General features: G+C 35.4%; 1 protein-coding gene across 9 annotated transcripts in view; it reads left to right on the top strand.

Moving 5' to 3' along the window:
- The window catches only part of PDS5B (PDS5 cohesin associated factor B), a 197791-nt gene that overhangs the window by 109550 nt on the left and 70685 nt on the right, over positions 1-17556 (top strand). For all 9 annotated transcript variants that reach the window (XM_029209806.1, XM_029209799.1, XM_029209804.1 and 6 more), the window contains 4 exons: positions 5225-5306; positions 8625-8673; positions 10944-11083; positions 12625-12740. In XM_029209806.1, the coding sequence (XP_029065639.1) occupies positions 5225-5306; positions 8625-8673; positions 10944-11083; positions 12625-12740 (387 nt within the window). The remainder of the gene's footprint in view (positions 1-5224; positions 5307-8624; positions 8674-10943; positions 11084-12624; positions 12741-17556) is intronic.

Here is a 17556-nt window from a genome sequence, read left to right as displayed (position 1 = left end):
CCCAGTATAAATGATTTTTTTTTTTCTGTTTTACACATGATGAGCTGAATCCCACAGGGATCAATGAACTTGCACAAAATTACACAAGTAATAAGAGACAAAGCCAGAATTTTTTTTTTTTTTTGCGGTACGTGGGCCTCTCACTGCTGTGGCCTCTCCCGTTGCGGAGCACAGGCTCCGGACGCACAGGCTCAGCGGCCATGGCTCATGGGCCCAGCCGCTCCGCAGCATGTGGGATCTTCCTAGACTGAGGGCACGAACCCGTGTCCCCTGCATCGGCAGGTGGACTCTCACCCACTGCGCCACCAGGGAAGCCCCAAAGCCAGAATTTGAACTCAGTTCTTCCTGGTTCCAAAGCTCATTCTTTTTCCACTGCGTATAGTAAAATATGTTACCTCTATAATTAATTGTAAAACATAAAATTTTCATATGCTAGCATCTATAGAATTGTAATGCATCCTTTTCTTCATGGTGCAGTTGATGGCCTCTTAGAATGGATGAGATAGGATATGTATATATCCCATTTGAAACAACCTATTTAAATCACACCCAATCTGGACTCCTTGACTCAGTTCAACTGTCATTCAGGAGTAAAAATGAATTAAAGACACTTGCAAGCAAAAAATGAGAGTTCACCACTCATAAATCCTACTTGAAAAAATTACTAAAGAATAAAAAAGGAAATTGAATCCAGAAGGAAGGAATAGGATAAAGTTTTCTTTACAAGGGGTTGGGGTCTGGATTAAAAAGTAGGTTATCATCTAGGCTGATATTGTGCCAGTGTACACCACTGCAATGATATGTGAACTCTCTTGAGAGTCCCTGGGATACCCTGCCCCATGCCAGGGTAGACCCTGTCAGATAACAACATGTTAAGATGGCAGGTAAAGTGTTCTAATGTTCTTTTGTCATATAAGAGTGAGGACAGACATGTTGATTAATTAGACCATGAATCAAGTGTGCATATTAAAACTTTGAGTCACCCCTAAAAAAATAGAATTCGAATGTATAACTTCTAAACCCATAGGAGCAAAAAATTAATGAAAACCTTAATACCAGAAGTGGAAAAGAAAATAAAAAATAATTGAAAATAGAATACACAAAACATAAATAGCAGTTTCAAAACTAAATATTTTTATCAGATATCATTCATCACTTAAATGACAAGTCCATTTGATTGAATTAAAAAGAAAAAATGGTGACATAGGAGATATACTGGAAGATAATGTCATGGAAAAGTTGAAAGTAATTTCCAATCTGTGGATCAATTGATTCTACAGAAATGGTTGGTGAGTGAATGAGTATTTATCTCTTTTAAGTTAAAATACTTGAGAGAGAGAGAGATAATGTTTTTAAAATTACTTTTTATTTTAATCAACTTCTTGGAATTAAGTGACCAACTATACACCTAATGCTTCTTAATATTTTATTACACTTTAACTTTACATTTATCTGTGATTATTTTCTCCAAAAGTCTTTACACTTATTATCATGAAGTATTTAATGCACACAAATCATGAGTTTTGAAGCATAGTAATAAAATAAAACTGTGTGTGAATCTACCACCCAACTTGTGAACACTTCTCTCTTTCATCCTCCTATCCTCCTCCCAGAGGAAACCACTAGCTTTAATTTTGTGTTTCTCATTTCCTTTTAAAAAAGTTTTATCATATGTATGTATGTATCCCTTAATAATATATTTTTAATTTTTGCTTGTTTTTGAGCTTTATGAAAACGGAATAATTGTGGGTATACTCTTCTGTGACTTGTTTTTTCACGCCACTCTATTACGTTCCTAAGCTTCATCTACTCTATATGTATAGCTTGTGGGTCATTCATTTTCACTGTGGTACTGAATTACTTTGTCATTAAACCACAGTTTTATTCCATCATCTTGGCATTGCAAATCTGAGTCAGTGCAAAGAATGGACATTTGTGTCTTTCCATTTTTTTAATAATACAAATAGTACTACTGTGAACATTTTTCAATTTAGTATACACATGCAAGGGTTTCTCTAACGTATGGTTATGAATGGTTCTCAAATTTGGCTGCACATTGGAATCACGTGGAAAGGTTTAAAAAATACTGACACATGAATCTCATCCTCAGAGATCGTCATTTAATTTGTCTGGAGTGTAGTGTGGGCATTGGGGTTTTTAGGAAAGCGTTTCTGGAGATTGCAATGGGTAACCAGGGTTTAGGATCACTGGTATACAGCTATGACTGGAATTGCTGAGAATGCACATTTTCAGCATTATAAACTAGTCAAATTATTTCCCAATATGATTATACTAAATTATACTCTTACTCCAAAACATTATCAGGCATCTTATTTTTTGCCAATCTTTTGGGGGTCAAATTTTTTCTCATTTTTTTCATTGGTCTGAATACTAATAATATTGATGTTTTACTTAATGTTTCTAATTTCACCACAGTCCTCTGTATATAATACTCTGTATTATAACACCTGTCCTACTTCATTCATTTATATTACCATTCTAGCCCAGAAAGTCGTTTGAATTTTTGTGACCTCTAATTAGTTTGAAAAGTATTTTAAAATAGCTCCTTAGGGGGCTTCCCTGGTGGCGCAGTGGTTGAGAGTCCGCCTGCCGATGCAGGGGACACGGGTTCGTGCCCCAGTCCGGGAAGATCCCACATGCCGCAGAGCGGCTAGGCCTGTGAGCCATGGCCGCTGAGCCTGCGCGTCCGGAGCCTGTGCTCCGCGACGGGAGAGGCCACAACGGTGAGAGGCCGCGTACAGCAAAAAAAAAAAAATTAGCTGCTTGGCAGGCGGGTTCCTGCTAAGAACTTGTTTGGTAAGGATTTTTCTTATTTACTGAAAGAGCCATATATTTTATTCTATATCTGTGTTCTTTTGGGGAAGACAAAATACTTCCTATATTTTAGACTTTTTGATGTGTACTCACTTTTGGGTAAGTCCCTAGGTTAACTGTAAGTATACTGATTACTGGAAAGGAGAATAGAGGCAAGCTTGGGTACTGTCTGATCATGGTGTATATTTCCACCTCCCCCAAGTTCCCCAGAACAACTGTCAGTGACAAGAGTAAGTGGTAGTATCAGGTGTCCTGGTTGTGATCTTCTCTTTCATTGATCAGGCTCTCATCTAGACAGTTTTGAACTGTGGAGTCTGATGGGTAATTTGCCAGTTGGGAGTAGAAGGTTGGAGGAGAGTTTCTCTTCAACATTTGGGCAGGTTTCTGACGGCAGCCCAATGGTAGTCGTCTGTTTCTTTGACGCAAACCTGTGGTATGTTGGTGCAAACAAGGAGAAGCCATAGTGAGGGAACTAGTTGTCTACTTAAAATGTCACTTAACAAATGGAAGAGTATCCAGGCTCTATCCAGATTTTTCACGTTTATTTAGTGACAGAGCTGGAATTCAGGCTAATGTTAAATAAATGGATATTTGTCTTCCTATTGTAGTAGTACTGCTTCTACTAGCACAACTTTTTTTCCTTAAGTACTGTTTAGAAAGGCAAAGCACGAGGACAGATTGTCTTTGCTGCTTAATGTGATTTAATTGAAATGCTCAAGAGGATGCTCCCCCTGAATGTTATAATACAAATTCTTAGTCAGTGATGGTCACTTTTTGATTTAAGCTATAGCCATGATAGTTTATAATAAGCTTTAGAATTGCTTAAGATTTCATCTTTAAGTTAATAAATAAGATAATTTCTGCTTTATTTTTCTGCTTTAAGTGAAAGCAAGTTTCAAATCCAGGGCTTTCAGAAGTTTTAAGTAGTGATAAAATGTATAGGTAAGGAGAGAATTCATTGACTTTGGAGTTCACAAGTAATTTCACAGATGACTACTCTGTTTCTTTGAAAATTATTTACAGTCCTCTGGATAATGGTCATTTTTGTTTTAATGTTTACATTCTTAAAGTGTGCCAGTTAAACTTTACGGAACTTTAGTAACTGGAAGACAGTAAAGTTTAGCTATTTCAAGATGAAAATGCCCCAGCACTGTTGTTTTGCCAGTACCATGTTGAAGGGACTACTATGAAGGAATTGTCCAAATCTAAGCTAATTTGTCTCCTTTAAAAAATGCAAAGATATTTTTAAAACATACTGCTGAGGAGGGTGAAAATATTAAACAATTGCCTTGTCTATCAAAAGAAAAAGTGTGTTTTTATATGGTTTTATATGCTTCTATATTAAATTACTCTTATGGCAGTGCTTCATATGTGTGATAATGGAGGTTAATAGAAGTATGGATAATTGAAAACAATGAGAAGTATTATTTGGTTTTGGAAAATTTCCTTTTTAAAATTTTAAATGTGAGTGGTTCTGATATTCTATAACTTAATATTTAAATAACATTAACTGCTGTCTGTGATTTATGTATATTTTTTTGAGTACCTATATAATTTTTTTTAGATTTAAATTTCTGCCTGAGAACAATAGAAGTGTTATGGTGATCAAAATTTTTGCCATATAAAATGAATGTTCACTTATATACATATAATGTAATTTATAAATATTACTTATAAATAAAAGTATATAATATGTAAAATTATAATATTTTTGTTTCAGGAAAAAGTATCTCCATTCTCTCAGGGCTCAGTCTTTTCCGTTTGTGTCTTTTATTCCTTTTCATCCGGCCTGCTATTGAATACAAGACCTTACTCCATTAAATATTGCTTTATTTCTTAAGTTTGTAATCTCTGCAGTTCATTGCTATGCCCTTGCCTACAAACATGTTCCAGTTAATGATAGATTTTCACTATTTTTTTTTTTTTTTTTGTGGTACGTGGGCCTCTCACTGTTGTGGCCTCTCCCGTTGCGGAGCACAGGCTCCAGACGCGCAGGCTCAGCAGCCATGGCTCACGGGCCCAGCCGCTCCGCGGCACGTGGGATCCTCCCAGACCGGGGCACGAACCCGTGTCCCCTGCATCGGCAGGCGGACTCTCAACCACTGCGCCACCAGGGAAGCCCGATTTTCACTATTTTTATACAAAAGAAAAAACAATCACCACTAATCCCTTTCTTTTGATATAGCCATCTCCTCAAATGTTATTATCTCTTATATTTGACTTCTCTCTTTCTCTTCATGTATCACCAGTTGCTTAGTCCTGTAAATTTTACCCTTCTCTGTCATCTCCATTTGTAATTTGAACTTTTAGAAAAAATTAACATGGTTGGGATATTCTGGAAGGATGTTTATCCTGTTTTGTTATTTAAATTTATGTATGTGTTTTTCAGAGCACTGAATGAAATGTGGAAATGTCAAAATCTGCTCCGACATCAAGTAAAGGATTTGCTTGACTTAATTAAGCAACCCAAAGTAAGTTATCAACATTTTTGCTATGTGTTGAACAACTATTTCTGTGTGGAACACTTCTGACTCGAGAACCTATGATCTCTAACTTAGAACACTGAAAATTTTAAGAAACTTATTGCTTAGAAAAATTTACTATATCTGCAAAAGGTGATACCCAACAGGAAGGAGAATGTGCTTCTGTGTACACAGAATGAAGCCTTTTTTGGTAGCTTTAAAATTAAAAAAATAAAACCAAACAATAACTCAGCATTATTGAAAGCATAGAAAACAGTAAAATTACACTTAATGTTGCTACACTGAAATGCTGCCATCATCTTTATATAGTCTTGTGGTTATAGAAAGTTTTAATATCATGTAATTATAGTTTAGTATAATGATATTTTTACTTACAATTAATATGGTAATTTTAATGTATTACCTGGTCTTCATAATTATAATTTAATGGTGGTTATTCATCCAGTTGATGTTGTTTGAGAATGTTGTATGTAGGCCTATAAAAAGTATAATTCATCTAAAAATCAGTGTGCCTGGTCATTTTAAGTTGCATCCAGGGAAAACAGTGTAGTGTTATTTTTTGTTTCTTTTTCAAGCACAGTGGACCACCCCCCCCCCCACCCCCCGACATACACCTCATGTTCATAGGACAGAGGTCAACAGAATGGAGTTGTTTCATCTAAGGGGAGAAAATTTCCAGTTTTCCTAGGTGTAAATCTTGCTGTTTGCCCAAAAAATCAGTAAGCTAACAGTAGTTGTTTGAGTGGTTTATAGTGACCTCACTTTTTTCTTAACCTCTAAATCACTAGTAATAAGGCATTTCATACCACTTGTTTGCCTGATTGAAGCTTACAACTGAGGAGTATTTTTGTTTTATAGGCTGACAGTGACCTCTTTGTTTATGGTTTATTGAACATAATTTAACCTTCTGTGATTCCTGAGTATATTGAACCTGCTAGAAGAAGTTTTTCTTATAGTCAATGACTTAAAACTAATTTTAGAGATTCTGCTATTTCAGTACGTTCTGTGCGAAGGAGGAAAATTGGAAAATCCCAGTTAAGTTAGTGTGTTTCAACCAAATAAACGTGTGTTAGTCAGTGTTATAATGCAGTGTTGATGTGTTTCAGATAATAAGCTCTGGATAAAGTGCCCTTTTTAGCCACCTAGAGACTTGTTAATTTACTTCCTTTAGGTAAAGTTGCAAGAATGTTCTTATTTGCATGTGTATAAAATTATTCCTGATTTTAGGCATTATTGAAGTCATTAGCAGCCGAATAGCATAAGTGTGTAGATCATATGTTGAACAGTGCGATGTATGAGACGGTAACCAAAAATAACTGTTTTTGACTCTCACTGTCCCTTTAAATTTTATTTAGTGGGGGCTTCTGTCCTTTGCCTGTTCATAAAAACTTGGGAGGGTCTCATGACATTCCTGTTCAGTCTACATGAAATAAAATACAATCTCAATTAAGTTACAATGTTTTATACCCTTCCACTTTGTGGTATTTTCCTTTAAATTATCTTAAAATAATTAACAAGTTATCCAAATCAAAGAGGGAATTCTCATTCATGTGTGGTGGGGGATGAAGAAGAAACAGAATGGAGGAGGATAGTACTCTAAAGTGGAATTCTAGTGAAAGGAGAATTCATAGTCTCTTATTACTTAATATTCACTTTATACTGAGAATTGTAGTAGATATTATAAAGTTAGAAAGAAAATACAAAGCTGTGTTTAACTTTTGGCTGTTTATAATTCTGCCTGTTTTACCAGGAAGACTCTTAGATATAATAATCAGTACATGTTTCATTGGCTTCCTCATTATTCCTTCTAATTAAGATAGTTTTTATTCTTTCTTAGTAATGTAGCCCTTCTACTTCATGTAACTAAATTGATTTGCTCAGTGTCACTCAAAGTGACTCTGTAGTTTGCAGTATTGTACTTTTCTTTTTTTTTTTTTTTTTTTTGCGGTACATGGGCCTCTCACTGTTGTGACCTCTCCCGTTGCGGAGCATAGGCTCCGGACGCGGAGGCTCAGCGGCCATGGCTTACGGGCCCAGCTGCTCCGCGGCATGTGGGATCTTCCCGGACCAGGGCACGAACCCTCGTCCCCTGCATCGGCAGGTGGACTCCCAAGCACTGCGCCGCCACCAGGGAAGCCCTGCAGTATTGTACTTTGTTGGTGATGTTTCTTTTTCATGTGGATCAACTTCTAGTAAGGCCAGCACCACCTCTTTCCCCCCAAATTGAAAAACAATAGAAATCTTATGTTTCTAGTCAGATCTATTAAGTTCCAAATATTTGGGAATTAGCTCTTGTACGCTATTCTATTATTCTTTGTCTCTCCTTCCTTTTAGAAAGCTCCTTCTCAATAGGGACAGTTTGTTTATTTGTTTATTTTTTGATTTGTTGCTTTCACCCCAGTGTTTCTCTAGCTCAGTATTTTATGCAGAGTTGCTCAGGGACTTTTTTTCTTTAATAACACCTGATGGAATGAATAACTACTATTCTTAGAAACATCCTTTATACATGTGACTTTACAGAGTGTATTACGTGCAGCACGATGTGATGAACACATTCATTCACTGAAATACTACCCTGATGCAACAAATAACTAGCACTCTTGGAAAATTTTTGTACCTGTCAGTGGCATCTTCATTGTCTTCATCCAGTGTCTTCCCAGTGGCTTCATGACTATGCCTTATAATCCTCAGGGTTAACGATTTTAGGAATACCTCAGTTCAATCAGAATTATATACTTGTCAACTTTTTGTTTGAGATAGGCTAAAAATGTGAAAACCAACATTTCCAGATTAGTTTCCTTTTTTAAACTTAGTTGTCCTGTTCTTTGAGTACTTAAGAAAAACAAAATATCTCTGTGTCCCAAAAGGTTGATGTAGCAGTCATCTGTTTTTGTTTTGGAGGCTGACTAAACAGGACAAGGGAAGAGGCAGCGACAGTGGAGTATGACTTCACTTCTACCTTTCATTCGGTTCATCTGGAGTTTAAACATGGCTAAAGAAGGAGCATACAGTGGTGGTCAGGGCGTGGGCCGAGAGCATGAATGGGTTATGCTTATTTAACTTTCTAAAGAATACAGTGAAGATTATTGTTAGGAGATTTTTTTTTTTTTGCTATTTACTAATTGTTTAAAATTAAAAGACTTTTTTAAAAGAGTAGTTTTGGGTTTACAGAAAAATGAGCAGAAAGTACAGAGTTTACATATACCCCTACCCTCTCCCCATTTCCCTTATTATTTACATCTTGTTTTAGTGTGGTATACTTGGTACAGGAGGTTCTAATTTTGCATTTTTTTGTGTGATTTACAGACAGATGCCAGTGTCAAGGCCATATTTTCAAAAGTGATGGTTATTACAAGTAAGTTATTTCAAATATTATATGTAAACTTTAAGGTTTATTTGAAACATTTCTTTCGGATAATATAAAGTGTTTCTTGGAGTTCCATTTTAGGCTATGATAATATAGGAAAATATTAAAGTTTTTTGATTGATTTTTTTTTTCCCCCAACACGCTCAGCTTTCCTTTTTTTTTTTCTGATTTTCATTTATTTTGCATACTACAGAGGATTATTTTGTGTGTTGATACGAGCAAAAGCTGGGTTTTATTACATAAATTTATTTTTGAGAATACATTCAAATTACTGCGTAACCTTGCTGTTAAAAACTGCATGTGTGCTTTGGTATTGCTTGGTCTAATGGGAATCTATCTGAAGCTAATTTCATCCTGAGCTGAAATTTACAATGAAGGATATACCTAATAACTACAAGAGAGCTTCTTTGAAAAAAAAGTTAATTTGCTTTTTTACTTTCAGTGATTTTAAATAAAATGTTATTTAATTGCCTTTAACAGTAAATACTAAAGGATTGTGTAACACCTCCTTTGTTCAGGGCAGGGGTAGGAAAAAGTAGCGGTTTTTGTAGGTCATTTGCTTTTCCTCTCACCTCAGGGATCACTGTGTATAGCATATGGATGGAGGGAAAATCAGGAACACCTGGAGGAATGCTTCTACTGAGCTTCCATGTGGTAGTAATGAAGAGTTCTTAGACGGATTTTTGAGATGTTAACAAATATTCCAAGATGTGTGTGGAAGTAATGCTAAGACACCAAGGAGAACAGTAACCTAATTCACTGGGTATTAGACTAAGTGATAGAAGTTTTAGCATGAGTAGAAATTTCCCAAAAAGACCAAAATGTCTTTTAGTCCTGAGCAGCTAAACATAAATTAGTTTTCAGTCCCTTTGGATAACTTAAAGCAAGTGATTTTGTGCTATTGCTTTTTAACAACTATTTCTCTGGTTGTTTGGCTGCAGACACTGTCCCCTAAAGGAGATCGTCTCCTATATTCTTTTTTTTAACCCCCTATCCATTTTCTTCTAACAAGTACAGTATTTCCCAAATTTTCTTGTGAAGAATGCCAGTATCCTGCAGGTGTTAATAGTATCATCAGAAAAAAGAGTTCCATGGTCTAGTACATTTGTAGAATCCTGAATTAAAGGGGTTTTCTGTTGTTGTTTTTCCCTTCCTCCCTGTCTCCATCTCTGTCCTTCCCTCCTCTCTCTCCCTCCCCCTCCCTCTATCCCCATTTCACTTTCTTTTTGTTTTGTTTCTTAAATGATATGCTTTATTGTAGCCTTTAATATGATGCCTATATGTTATGGAGGGGCTGTAAAGTGACATTTTCCAAAACTGTTGACAAACAGTACAGTAGAATTTTTGTATTCTAGAAATATGGAAATGTCATACAGTCAAGTAGTTAGGAGGAAAATTTGTTCTTACTATATTCAGTCATCTAGCCAAGACTTAAAATGGAATTTCAGAGTTGTATATGAACTTGAAGACTGCATTTACTGTATTCATATTTTAAGATTCAACACATTTCTGCTACTTTTATTAGAGTCCATAGTTCTATATTATAATTTCTGTTATTAGAAGGATCCTACCTAGTCTTGTTCTCCCTCACAGTTGTGAGTAGCCAGAAAAAAAAGATTCTAGGATGAATATTTTATTAGCTTTCATAAGTGTTTTGATACATGATGTATTAGGAGAGTAGTATAAAACTCATCTATGATTCTAGAAGAACTCATCCTTTCTCATGTGATAATGGCCTACCGAGCAGTAACACCTGGAACATGTTGCTCAGCATGTGTTGGTGCCAAGTAGCATGCGTGTGTGTGTGCATTATCTCTGGATGGTTTAACAGTAAACAGTGCAGTACAGGAAAATGGTTTCTTCTAGGTAAAACTGATTGATCTTCATTTCTTACTCTGAATTGCAAAAGAACAATGTATACAACAAGCTCAAGGGATAGTAATAAAATTGGTATTACTCAGGTAGACATGTAATGCCTTTAAGTATTATAAGGAGTTATTTAGAAATAGCCAGTTTGGTCTTTCTCTGCATAGATGGTCCTTCACAATGATCTTATTTTATGTTTCTAGGAAACAGATTTTTATTTGTGAAAATGTATTATTGAAGGTGCTCTACAATTTTTATCGCATTAAATTAAATGAATTTGTAAGTTAGGATTATTCATCAAAGTAATAAAAAGAATGAAAAATGTTGATCTCATTTATTATTTTGATAAATTTCTAAAATTGTATTTTAATTGAATTTTAATTTAATTTAAGGAAATTTGCCAGATCCTGGTAAGGCTCAGGATTTCATGAAGAAATTCACACAGGTGTTAGAAGATGATGAGAAAATAAGAAAACAGTTAGAAGTACTTGTTAGTCCAACGTGCTCCTGCAAACAAGCTGAAGGTTGTGTGGTAAGGAGAGAAATTTAAAAAGAGCTCATGTTTGGAGAAACCTCCAAATCTTTTTTTGTCCTCTCTTGTAATTCGTTACGTAAAATTTAGAAAATATCACAAAAATAACAATACAATTAAACTGTAATTCCTCTATAGAGACAGTGGTTAATATTATGGTGTATGTTTATATTATACATGTATCTTTGTACATTTTACTTTCTCATTAATTAGTCTTTTGCAGTATTATATTTAGTAGCAACATAGCACACCATTGAATACGTGTACCATAATTTATTGAACGGCCCACTTGTGTTACACATTTAAATTTTTTCCCAGTTTTTGATTAATGTAAAGAATACTTAATCTTTATAGCTAAGTAATTTTACACAGTCTTGATTTCATTTCTTTAGGATAAATTCATTATTGGCCAGTTATCACTGTTGGGAACAAGCAAAACTCAAAAACATAATTATTTTGATAGGATTTGTAAAATTGATTGCTAGTCATCTGACCATTTTTTCTCCTTCAGTATATTAGCTATTCTTATTTCTTTTGTAAATTGTGTGTTTTTTAGTCTTTGCCTATTTTTCTGGAATATTTATCTTTATCTCATTTGTTAGTATGTCATGGCACTGTATGTTAATTAAGCTGCAGATATAGTTTTCTGTCTGTTGTAGTTTTCCCTTTTCATTTTGTTTATGATGTCCTTTACATACTATAGTTTTGTTATCTCGCTAAGTCTATCAGCAGTCTCCTCAAGGTTTTTGCCTTTGGAGTCCTGCTTATGAAATCCCATGCTATTGCAGTTCAATGAAAATGTTTACTGATGTCAGTATTTTTTTTTTTAATATTTATTTATTTATTTATTTATTTACGTTGTGCTCAGTCTTAGTTGCAGCACGCGGGCTCCTTAGTTGCAGCTTGAAGGCCCCTTAGATGTGGCATGCGAACTTTTAGTTGCGGCATGCATGTAGGATCTAGTTCCCCAACCAGGGATTGAACCTGGGCCCCCTGCATTGGGAGCATGAAGTCTTAACCACTGCGCCACCAGGGAAGTCCCTGATGTCAGTATTTCTTAATCTGTTGCCCATGCATCGTCCTAAATTCTTTTTTAAAAAAGATGATTTTTGGCTCTACGCCAGGTTGACTAAATGAGAATCTTCACAGTGAGACCCAGGAATCTGTAGTTTTAATGGGCTCCCCTAATAATTTTGCTTGTTGAAGTTTGTGTATCCACTGACCCTTGGTTTTATTCTTTCATATTTGTTTTCATCGTTTTGGAATATTTTTGGTGTAAGGTGTGAGATAGGGATATAACTCTGCTTTTATTCTAAATGTCTGTTCAGGTATTTCAATATAACAATATATTGAATAATCTACCTTTTTCCTACTTACTTGAAATATTACCTTTCTCCTATGCTAAATTCTTAGTCTATTCCTATTGATTTGTTTATTCCAGCACCAATACTATGTGGTTTTAATTATTATAGGTTCTTAACATTTTAATGTAATGAATTATTTAAAATACTTTTTTAATATTTTAAAAATCTACATTACAGCGAGAAATAACTAAGAAGTTGGGCAACCCCAAACAGCCTACAAATCCTTTTCTGGAAATGATCAAGTTTCTCTTGGAGAGGATAGCACCTGTGCACATAGATACTGAATCTATCAGGTATTTGTATATTAAAATATTGAATTTTCATTACTATTAATTCATTCATGCTTTAGTAGTCAATCATTATTGGGTACCTGCGCTCATTATTGAGTAAGGCACTCATAGTATAGGTTTATGTATATACATAATGGCTATACCCTAATCTGTAGATATCTGTAAATAGATCTATTCATATATATGTATATGTTTGTATATATACATACACTCCTCTGTATATATATATGTATGTATGTAGTTTTTCTTGTTATATATTTTAATTTAGGTACTCTTTCAACTTGGATGAGAATTTGTCAATCCAAGCCTAGTTTTTGGTCTGTTACTAGTATAGTAGTTAGTTAGCTTGCATAGGTTAACTAATAGAAACAAATTGCAGTTCTGTTCTCAGGAAAAGAAAACTAAGTGAAAATGTTGTAAAACAACATATGATGCATTTTCACAGATATCTGAGAACTGAAAATGTTATTTTTAAAACAACCTTCATTTAAAGTTTCAGGTTTGAAACTTTTATCACCTGACTGTGATATCTTGGAAAATACTTTCTATTTATATCTGTACTTGGTTTTGTAAAATGTGGGAAGAGCTCTTTTCTTTTCTATTTATTTCTTTTTAGTTTTTATTTTATTTTATTTTAATGAATTAATTAATTTATTTTTGGCTGCACCATGTGGCATGCGGGATCTTAGTTCCCTGTCCAGGGATCGAACCTGTGCCCCTTGCATTGGGAGTACAGAGTCTTAACCACTGGACCGCCAGCGAAGTCCCCGTTTCTTTTTTTTTTTTTTTTTTTTTATAGCTTTTCCTTAAATCTTTCAACTGGTTGAAAAAAGAAAGTACTTATAAAATATATATATATAGCATACTGATTTATTAGTGATCAGTAGTACCTTTCAGAGCTTTATTGGATTCTAAAATAAATAATAATAATGGTACACTCTGTACTCAGTAAAGCCCCTTTGGGTTTTTTGTTTTTTTTTTTTTTTGAGGAGGGCATAGGGTATAGCTTTTCACTTGTGACCCTCCATAGAGTAGGGAGACAGACCCTACTTTGGATGCCCATTTGTCACTTTGGACTCCTCTTGCATCATTTTTCATTTGAAGAAAGGGTTCTTCAGTTTGAAAAACAAAAGGAAACAGAACAAAAAACCAGAACCTCTATATTAGTACAAGGAAGAATCTGAATCAGACTGAAATTCATTAATTAAATAAATAATCCCATGCCTGCTACAATATATTTGAAGTGATGCTAGTTAGATATTGGCAAAGCATATTTTCTGCTTTTCATCAACCTTCTGTTGAGTAAGGGAATAGAGAGTTTTAATCAGGAAATTATATTATAGTTCTATAAAATTGGTGCAGATAGTGTTCAGAGGACTGAAAGAAGATTTCTCAAAGGGGGTAGTATTTGACCTAAGAGGAAGAATGGGGTAAGATTGTATTTCTACAGGAAAGGGAGGAGTATTCTAGGTATTGAGATTAATATAAGCCAAGCTAACTGGGATAGGAAAGAACAAAGATATTTAGAAAATGATTGCCATCTATTTAAAGTACAATATGGAGAAGTGTAAAAGTGTTATGAGGTGATTCTAAAAAAGCATTTGGGGGGCTTCCCTGGTGGCGCAGTGGTTGAGAGTCCGCCTGCCGATGCAGGGGACGCGGGTTCGTGCCCCGGTCCGGGAAGATCCCACATGCCGCGGAGCGGCTGGGCCCATGAGCCATGGCCGCTGAGCCTGCGCGTCCGGAGCCTGTGCTCCGCAACGGGAGAGGCCACAACAGTGAGAGGCCCGTGTACCACAAAAAAAAAAAAAAAGCATTTGGGATCAGATTGTGGAAAGGCTATAAGATCTAACTTTAGAGCTTTTACTTTGTTCTTGCTCTGTTGAGAACCAGGAATGATTGATGATGGATAGGAGGAGGGAAGTCAAAAAGATAGACTGCTAAGGTGTTGTTATAATTGTCTGTGGATGGTGGTAGTGGGATGGAAGGGAAAGAACATATTTGAGGAAGGTTTTAAAAGAACAACGTAAAAAATGGGTCATCTTACTGGAAATGGGGAATAAAAGGAAGGAATCACAAGTATACGGGGTCAAGTCCAGATGATGAATAGTATTACCATGAAAAGAATGAAAGGAGCTGGTAAGAAAGGATGCGGTGCTTATTTGGATGCAATTTTTTTTAATCAAGGCAAATTAAATTTAAAGTGAAACTGTTGAGAATAGATAGATCCCTGAGCAAGATTATGTAGAAAAAAGTTAAAAAGATCATGGACAGAACCTTGAAATTTTTTTTAACAGTAGAAAAATTACAGAAAGGTAAGAAAACCAGGTTATTGCAGTATTTTGAGACTTAAGATAGAAAAAGTTTCCAGCAGTAATATGTGTGATGAACAGAAAGACTGAGGACCAAAACAGGTCTTTGACTTTAGCAGTTAGTAGGTCATGGTGTTACAGAAGAAGTGTTCAAACGTAAATAATAGTAACAGGTAGTAGCCATTAGTGCTTATAATGTGCCTGGGCTGATTCTCTGTGTTTTACGTGTTTTAACTTACTTCTTAACTTTATAAGGCAAGAAATATTTTTATTCCCATTTTACAGGTAAGGAACAGTGAGCTACACAGGTGTTTGAGTAACTTTCCCATTGCTGGGAAATAGCTAGCGGCATTTAAACTGAGGAAGTCTGGCTCCAGCACCCTCTTGCTTTAGCCACCACACTGCAGAAAGATTCCACTCTTGTTCCCCACCAGTAGTCAATGAGTGTCCAATTCACCTAACTCTTCCTGATAGTGACTTAACCTTTTCAGTCTTCGCCTTTTTATAGGTGAATGATGGTACTATTTTTTTACAAAAAACAAAAAATTGTGAATAAAATTGAACATTTTTTTCCCTATGTGTTTTTTGGCTAATTGTGTTTCTTCTTATTCTTCTGTGAGTGGCTTAGAGGAATTGTCTTATTGATTATATGAATGCTTTATAAATTAAGGCTAGTAACACAGTTTGATTACTTTCTAATTTGTGCTTGACATTAATAAATATTAAATTATATAATCTATTATTTGTTTCCTTTATGATTTCTTTCTGCCTTTGGTATAATATCAGATGGTTATGTTTTTTACATTCAGTCTTTAATTGGTCTGGAACTCATTTCATTGTAAGGTGGAGATAGAGATCCATCCTTTTTTAAAATCCTGATAGCTAGTTGTATCAGCTCCATTTATTGAAAAATTGATTCCTTCCCATTTGATTCAAGATGTTCCCTCATTATAGCATAAATTCTCATATTTGGGGTCTTACTGGATGTTTGCCTTGGTTTCTTTGTCTTTTGAGGCTTTTATGATACATTTTTATCTCATTGAGAAAATTCTTTTATCCCTCCTCCCCTAAAATGTACTAGATGTTCCCAAACATTAATTAATTTTTCCAGATGAGCTATAGAATGTGTCTGTTGAATCTTGTCCTACACCAAGTTGTGTTCCTCTGAGATGTAGTGAAAAACACCATTTGTATAATACTGTGTTTCCATGCTTGTCTTGATTTTTTCAAATCTTTATGCTCCCTTAATATAATTTCAGAAGTTATGTACAGATTCTGTGCATTTAAAACTTTTTAAAATAAGTTTATTCATTCATTTATTTATTGGCTGTGTTGGGTTTTCGTTGCTGCACGTGGGCTTTCTCTAGTTGTGGTGAGCGGGGACTACTCTTTGTTACCGTGCGCAGGCTTCTCATTGCGGTGGCTTCTTTTGTTGTGGAGCACTGGCTGTAGGTGTGCAGGGTTCAGTAGTTGTGGCACGAGGGCTCAGTAGTTGTGGCTCGCAGGCTCTAGAGCACAGGCTCAGTAGTTGTGGCGCACAGGCTTAGTTACTCTGTGGCATGTGGGATCTTCCTGGACCAGGGCTTGAACCCGTGTCCCCTGCATTGGCAGGCGGATTCTTAACCACTGTGCCATCAGAGAAGCCCCTAAAACTTTTTATTCCTAGTTATTTTGTATATTTTGGCTTGTCATTATAAATAGATTTCTTCTACCCCTCACCCGCCTGTATTTTTTAGGTGGCTTTGGCTAATACAGAACAGCACAGTCGATTTTTAGTGTTTTATTGGTGTCACCTCACTGAACTATCAGTATTTTGTAATAGTTTTTCAGTTGATTCTCTTTGGTTTTCCAGGTTGATGCTTTTTCTCATAGATTTTTTAATATCACTGGCTCTTGTTCTTTGGTTACTAGCTCAATTGTACCTCTTCAGGAATGCCTTTCCTGACTGCCCTGGTTAACCAAGAGTCTTGTCTTCTTGTCTTGGCCTTCTTTCTAGTCCTATTTTCCCTGATTTTAATGTATTTGTTTGCTTATTTTTGGCCTTTGGCCTTCCCTTGCTAGACTTGAGAGCTTCATGCTCTTACTCATGGAAGAAAATAATGAATTTAATTTTGGGTATATGGTATTTTTCATTCCTATGGTACATCTAGGTAAAAATAAAACCTTGGGACTGATGAAAATATGGGAAGAGGATTCAGGCTGAAGATTTTTATTTGGGGTGGTTGGAGCTATGAGAATCAGTTAATCAGGGAAAATGGGCAGAAAAGGACAAAACATCCTCAAAGATACTAATTGTTAAGGGAATGATAAATTTAAGAGGACGCTGCAAGGAAGACAGGTATGTTTGACTTGTAGCTTGACATTAGATTTGAGTACATAATGTTTTTGTAGAAATGTAGATCTACTAAACATTTTAAGGAACATTGAATAATTGAATTTTCTTATATTTTGATATGTATTATGTCTCTAACCTGGTGTCTATTACTTGTTTTTTTGTAAAAAGAACA

Source organism: Monodon monoceros, unplaced genomic scaffold (genome assembly GCF_005190385.1).
Source record: "Monodon monoceros isolate NGI ecotype Baffin Bay Population unplaced genomic scaffold, NGI_Narwhal_1 Super_Scaffold_8, whole genome shotgun sequence".
NCBI classification, from domain to species: Eukaryota; Metazoa; Chordata; class Mammalia; order Artiodactyla; family Monodontidae; genus Monodon; species Monodon monoceros.
This window is presented reverse-complemented; position numbering and strand designations above follow the sequence as displayed.